The sequence below is a fragment of the Chenopodium quinoa genome, unplaced genomic scaffold, assembly GCF_001683475.1.
Source record: "Chenopodium quinoa cultivar QQ74 unplaced genomic scaffold, ASM168347v1, whole genome shotgun sequence".
Taxonomy (NCBI): Eukaryota; Viridiplantae; Streptophyta; class Magnoliopsida; order Caryophyllales; family Amaranthaceae; genus Chenopodium; species Chenopodium quinoa.
Genome location: NW_018745195.1, coordinates 713333 through 721069, shown reverse-complemented (window position 1 = coordinate 721069; position 7737 = coordinate 713333). Strand labels below are relative to the sequence as shown.

The following is a 7737-nucleotide window of genomic DNA, read 5'->3' as shown; positions in this document are numbered from 1 at the left end:
CATCAAATACTCTCCCACCAGTGCTAAACGCAGATTCGAATTCAACCGTAGAAACTGAAATGGCTAATACATCCCTATCCATAAGACCAACAATAGGATATCTCTCCACCCCTTTTTTCCACCATCCCAAAGCATCAAAATTCTAATCCGTGATAGGCTCTCTATCATCCATTAAGTACTTGTCTAAATCACTATTTTTTTTATCAAAAAACCGTTTGTCCATCAATATCCCTTTCAATCTCATAATATGCCACATCATGCCAATCATTACAAGTTTCCAAGTCTCTTGAACTCATCAAATCAATATTTCAGAAACATTTAGCACATTTTGACTTTGTAAAGAAGCGTAATGTTTATACAACGTAGTCAAAGTATTCATGACCATATCATGCAATTTTGCAGCCTTCACAAAGTCATATTGATCATTAATAGCCCATTTCACATAATGCATTTTCCGTCTAGGATCAAGCACAACGGCAACATACAACATCAAGTTAATGTTGTCCACATTATCCCAATATTTTTCATGCATTTTCTTCATCCCATGAGCCATTGACATCTCACCACTATCAACACTTTCACACTTTTTTTTAATCATCTTCCAATTGTCACAAGTTCAAGCAAATACACAATGGTAGTAGCATACAAATTTCCAGAAAGTCTCAAAGTGGCATCATAAAATATCTTAAGAAAGGTAAGCAAAGAAGCAACACGATTCCAATCGTTATCAGTAGGAACACCAGAGAGTTTTGTTAATTCAACAAGAAATTTACCACCATCAAAATTTTCCAACAAATCAAAAGCTTTTCGATATACCATAGCATATTGTAACATCAAATAAGTGGAGTTCCACCTAGTTTCAACATCCAAACAAAGTTGACGTTTGGATTCAATTTGTTCTTGATTAACACAATTTCGAAACTTTTGCAATCTAGCAGGGGAAGATCTAACAATTACTATTATTATTATAATATTAATAATAATAATAATTATTATTATAATATTAATAATAATAATTATTATTATAATATTAATAATAATTAGTATTATTAATATATTATTAATAATAATAATTGAAAATAATAACAAGGACATAAATATTGATAACAATCCCAAAATATGATATTAATTAGGAAAATGTGTCATAACTACAAAAAAACAAATATAATTAGTAATAATGTAGTACACTAAGCTAGTTAAAACAGAAATAAATGATATTTACAAATTAAATGTGATGTAGGCCGCCAACATGTCTCGAATTACATTGAGTTCCTCGCTCGTGAACGGATTTCCCGTTTGTCCCTGGCAAAACTTGGAATACATACACAAAACGTAAGTTAGTAGGAGTTAACTCATAAATAATCGTAACATGTCTCTATCACTTAGTTATAGGTGGCCAAGGCTTGAAATTACAAGAAAATAGCAATTAAGGGGTGTTAAAACGCATTTTCAACCAAAATGGCCCGAGTAAGGCCATTTTGACTACTAGGATGCCTATTTCCTACATTTCTTGTCAAGTTAACTCATAAATAGTCATAACATGTCTTTATCAGTTATTTATAGGTGGCCAAGGCTTGAAATTACAAGAAAATAGCAATTAAGGGGTTGTAGAACGCATTTTCAACCAAAATGGCCCGATTAAGGCCATTTTGACTACTAGGATGCCTATTTCCTACATTTCTTGATCTAGTGAACTCATTAATAGTCATAACATGTCTTTATCACTTATTTATAGGTGGCCAAGGCTTGAAATTACAAGAAAATAGCAATTAAGGGGTTGTAGAACGCATTTTCAACCAAAATGGCCCGAGTAAGGCCATTTTGACTACTAGGATGCCTATATCCTACATTTCTTGTCTAGTGAACTTATAAATAGCCATAACATGTCTTTATCACTAATTTATAGGTGGCCAAGGCTTGAAATTACAAGAAAATAGCAATTAAGGGGGTTTTAGATCGCATTTTCAACCAAAATGGCCCGAGTAAGGCCATTTTGACTATTAGGATGCCTATTTCCTACATTTCTTGTCTAGTGAACTCATAATTAGTCATAACATGTCTTTATAACTTAGTTATTGGTGAATAAGGCTTGAAATTACAAGAAAATAGCAATTAAGGGGTTTTAGAACGCAATTTCAACCAAAATGGCATACCTCTTCAAGTTGTTGTGTGTCTGTACAATGACTCATCACTATGTCATACATGAATCTCATCACGTATAGGCCACAATCAACTCCATTTTCCTGTTGTGCGCACTAGCATGAGGAACAAAGCACATGAATCACAATGCATAGCAAATTAGCCACATCTTACGCATTGTATATTTAGAATATCACAACATCATGTGGCATTACCTTGGGTGCTTTCCATGTAGGACCTCGAGGAGCTCGAGGATTTATCTTCTTCATCACACTACATACAAAAGTAAGTTCAAATTTGATTAGTATAATTAATACATATGAGTTAGGTTATGATAATCAATAACAAGAATTGAAACAAACAAGATATTTATTTTTGCAGTATGGACCTCACGAGGCGCTTTCTTGGTTGAGGTAACCGAGCAGAATCAAAGAAGAAGATTGTGTTACTGGAAACACAAATCACCAATAGGGTCCAATGATAACTACACACGAGACAAACAAATCAATATTTAGCCTAGTACAGCATATAAACTGGGAAAACAAATGAATTTGACTATCATAATCAGACGTACTCCTCATAATATGGGACGAATATAAACTTGTCTCTCGCAGCCACTGATTCCCTGATAGCCCGTTCAGCATAGTACAACACGTCAGCAGAGTTGCCTAAGATTCTAGCAGTGGACATCTGCTCAGGGCATAACCACCCAATTTGACACGGAGATTCAAGCTCCTATATTTGCTCCTGGAGTGCTCTGCATGCATGATAATAGAATGTTAATCGAAAACCAAATGACAATCACCACTAAACTGAATAACATAAATTGAGTACTAGTTGAATTATTTGATGCATATTTGAATGAGGGAAATGTTAAGCATTGCACCACTTAGAAATTCCTTCACATCTTCTTTGAATAGCCATGCCATTGCATCATCATCGTAGTGGAACATTTCCTTAGGTAGTGGAACTTGAATGGGGCTATCACTAGGCAACACACAAACACGGTTGTGCAGATAAGTTAACTCCTTAGAGAGCGATTGAAGCATCGTGTCTTCAACTAGTGGAGTAGCTTGCATAGCTGAACCTCGCGAAGAGCTCTTGTTCGACGCTTTTCCACTCATCGACCCATGTTCACTCCTCTTCTTTGACATCGGTCGATCAATGCTCTTTTGCCCCTCCACCCTCTTCTTTGAAGTTTGGCTTTTCCTCGATGGCTAATAAGACAAATTAAAGGACACAAATGGTTAAAAAAGAATTTCTTCCAACACTTGGGATTAAAATCGGGTATAGAGTAAAGCGTGAACTCTAAATGTAAATTACCTGGGTTGTAAACCGTATCCAAGCACATGGCCATTGCACAAAACTACCTTTGGTTGCCCAAAGTGTAGTGAACTCATCCTCCTCTATGGGCACAGGTATTAGGATGTCCTCGAATCCGGCCACCACAGAATTGATCCCAACCGAATAGTGCTCTGGCCGAAGCGGTCGCAAATGGACCGTAACTTGTTCGGATGGTTGAGCACTTCCATACGCAACCAAATTCAAAGCTCCACAGTATGAATCGCCCGGGTGAAGAAGTTAACAACGGGTCTCTTCCTACACCGAAGATCAGTTGTTAGAACCAAGTTAAACAAAGAAAATCAAAACAAAAAAAAAAGTTAAAAAAACAAAAAAAAAAACAGCAATAGCACAGTAAAAACAGCAACAACAATGCAAAAACATCAGCAACGCAAAAACAGCAACACAGCACTGCTGCCTGCTGCACTGGTGCACTGCTGCCAGCTGCTGTGCACTGGTGGTGCACTGCTGTGCCAGCTGCTGTGAACTGGTGGTGCACTGCTGTGCCAGCTGCTGTGTTGTGCAGTGGTGTACTGTTGTGCCAGCTGCTGTGCACTGGTGGTGCATTGTTGTGCCAGATGCTGTGCACTGGTGGTGCATTGCTGTGCCAGCTGCTGTGCTATGCAGTGGTGCAGTGGTGCCCTGTGCACTAGTGTGCTCTGCTGTGCACCGGTGTGCTGTGCACCGGTGTGTTGTGCAATAGTGTGCTGTGCACTGGTGCACTCATAAATAGTCATAACATGTCTTTATCACTTAGTTATTGGTGACTAAGGCTTGAAATTAAAAGAAAATAGCAATTAAGGGGTTTTAGAACGCATTTTCAACCAAAATGGCCCGAGTAAGGCCATTTTCACTACTAGGATGCCTATTTCCTACATTTCTTGTCTAGTGAACTCATAAATAGTCATAACATGTCTTTATCACTTATTTATAGGTGGATAAGGCTTGAAATTACAAGAAAATAGCAATTAAGGGGTTGTAGAACGCATTTTCAACCAAAATGGTCCGATTAAGGCCATTTTGACTGCTAGGATGCCTATTTACTACATTTCTTGTCTAGTGAACTCATAAATAGTCATAACATGTCTTTATCACTTAGTTATTGGTGACTAAGGCTTGAAATTAAAAGAAAATAGCAATTAAGGGGTTTTAGAACGCATTTTCAACCAAAATGGCCAGAGTAAGGCCATTTTGACTACTAGGATGCCTATTTCCTACATTTCTTGTCTATTGAACTCATAATTAGTCATAACATGTCTTTATCACTTAGTTATTGGTGACTAAGGCTTGAAATTACAAGAAAATAGCAATTAAGGGGTTTTAGAACGCATTTTCAACCAAAATGGCCCGAGTAAGGCCATTTTCACTGCTACCATTTTTGTAAACAACAGCAACACACAACACCAACAGTAGTTCAATAGCAACACATCATTAGCAACTCAACCGCAACAACATACAACACAAAATAACGCAAAAACCGCACAACACAACAAACTTCACAAATTCACAGCTGAATCAAAGAACCAATATCACCATCCAAAGAAAAACTACACAACTCACCTGTAGAACCGGAAAGTCATGTGGTGTTGGATTTTCAAGCTCCCTCAAGTACGCATGTGCAGGATTACCAACCTACAACAATGTATTGATAGTGCGAGGCTAATTAGAACCCACATACCTCAACAAGTCAAAATACTTATAGATTAGAAACCACGTAATCATGTACCTCCTCGTCTGCATGTATCTCATCTTCTCCTTGTTTTCGTGGGTAACTACAAGAGTCGACCGTTGTAGTCGAGGAGAAAGGAAAGCTCGGCAAGTTCATTTGCTTTGCCCATGCATTGAAATCTTCTCGCATCTCGTTGCGCACTTGTTCCTTAATTAATGCCACCGTAGCATCCAAGTTGACCGGTGAGTTCACACTTGCCCGGGATCTCCCTGATTTGGTATATTCTGGACCCATCACCTTCTCCCATCCTAGCAAGCTCCCCCCCGCACCCAATACACGTCCTGGATGGTAGGGCTTTCCTAAAGCCAAGGTGAAAGGGTCCTTCTCCACTGTTGGGACGAGCTTGCCTTCAACAAGCTCTCCAGTGTACTCAAGCTGTAGCAAAAGCAAAAAGGCAACATCAAGTTAGTGTTTATGTAAAATGATATATATACAACAGATTCATGCAGTTCACAATTCATAGTTGCTTACAAGTTTATCTGCCATTTCTTTTGTTTCCGGAGCCTTGATTGACCATTTTCCGGTTTTCTTGTCACGAGAATGCAAAGAACAGAAGAAATCTCCAGCACGACTCACCAAAGTACTGGTCGTGGAGTCAGAGGGCACAGTGGAGGACCCTAGTAGCGAAGTGGGGTATACTCCCTCACTCACCCATGTCTCCCTCCATTCATCATACGTCATACACCTCATACGATGGTAGTATTGCTTCTGCAATGCATTCTTGGAATTCTGCTCTCTTATTTCCTACATATTTAGACATATTAGTTTCAAAACTACCAAAATATTAAATATATTTTACAATTGTCATCAGAGTTACTTGAACTTACAATTGCTTCTTTTTTGCTTTTTTGAAGAACGAAAGCATCCCAATCTTCCTTTGATACACTAGGCCATATTTGCCATGGGAGTTTCTCTTCATCGATGACTTCTTCATCCATGCCACCTTCTTTCTTGTTCTTTGGTTTTCTCACAAGCTTCTTTGTGATAAACCGACGAACTAAGGTGGTCTTGAACCCTCTGAATCTTGTCGCAAGTAAGGATTCAAACACCCTTCGCTTGGCGTACTCATTTGGAATGTTAAATAGACTCTGCAAGCACAAATAACAGTCATTATTAGTTTGCCCATTAAATAACAATAAAGTGAAGGAATTTACAAATGTGGAAACAAATCACTTACCCGTGTATCATTCCAAAACGTGTCTATCAAGCCAATAGGTACGTCGCTCAAACGAAGAGTAATGGGGATTTTGCGCGCACAAATCCCAACTTGAACAGCATACTGACGACGCCATTTGCCTGTAGGTTGTCCTACCCTGTCATACTCCAAGACCATTGGACCGACAGGTTTCTTGAAACTTGTAGTCGGACCCCTCAGCTTTTTCTGCGCTGGTCCCTTCACCCCCCCTCCACTTTGGTCCTCGCCGAACGACTCAGACATTGCATTCTCGATAGGAGGCGCTTGTTCAGCTGCAATTTCAAACTCATCAAGCATACGATCCAAAACATCTTGAGCCTGATCTTCTGCCTCACCCAAATTAGGCTCCTTGTTCACATCATACAACTCGTCCCCAACCCCAGATGAATCATCATCATCATCCTCTACATCCTCCACTCCAATACGGTAGTGATCATCCGCCATGAGATGTAAAACCTGTCATTACAAACATAACATGTTATTAGTTGTAATATAAATAAATTTATAAGGTAAATTTATAATCAAATATAAATTGCTGAATTATAATACAAATTAACATAGAAAATGGGGAACTAAGTTACTTCATTCATTTAAAAGAAAATAAGAAAAATGGGCAAGTAAGTTAGCAATTTCATTCATTTTCACCTAAAAATGTGATTTAATAATACGTTCGACGCCTACAATTTCAAACTAACAAAAAATAGTACCTCAATCTAATATTCCTTCGTCGTGGTCTGATCGCATGTAATTGGCTTGGTCGTCTATCTCATTTGGTACAATAGGTCTAGGAACAGTGAAAGGTGTTGAGTCATCAAACACATCATATTCTTCCTCATCCTCGACATCTCCAACGCCAAGGATTCTTCTTTTGCCGGCTAGCACAATAGACCATTTTGAGTCGGCTGGATCACTTACGTAAAACACTTGCTTGGCTTGAGATGCAAGGATGAATGGTTCAGCTCTATCATTCAGGTGGCCAAGATCTACAAGAGTAAAGTCATCATGTTTGACGTTACGCCTGTTATTATCAACCCACTTACACCGGAAAAGAGCAATCGTGAAGTCACAATAATCAAGCTCCCATATTTCTTGAATTCGACCGTAGTATGACAACTCTGCATCAACAGGTGATTTATCCTTAGCACTTGCAAACTCCCTTGACGATGCCACAAGAGTTACACCATTGTTTTGGGTCAAGGATGATTTCAAATCCTGATGCTCAGTCCAAAATGTGTACCCATTTATGTCATATCCCTCAAATGAGCGAACGTCATCCCTAGGACCATAAGCAAGCCATCTTACTGTATCTGTGACATTCTCATACTTTCCACCC

The 7737-nt window shown here is 38.7% G+C and overlaps 1 protein-coding gene across 1 annotated transcript; it reads right to left on the bottom strand.

The window, feature by feature from the left end:
* Nucleotides 1–5967: 5967 nt before the first annotated feature.
* Nucleotides 5968–6857, bottom strand: LOC110711015. The gene is made up of 2 exons (XM_021889380.1): nucleotides 6387–6857; nucleotides 5968–6297 (listed from the first exon to the last, which is right to left on the bottom strand). The coding sequence occupies exons 1-2, from the start codon at nucleotides 6846–6848 to the stop codon at nucleotides 5983–5985; spliced, it is 777 nt and encodes a 258-aa protein (XP_021745072.1). The 5' UTR covers nucleotides 6849–6857; the 3' UTR covers nucleotides 5968–5982.
* Nucleotides 6858–7737: the final 880 nt, after the last annotated feature.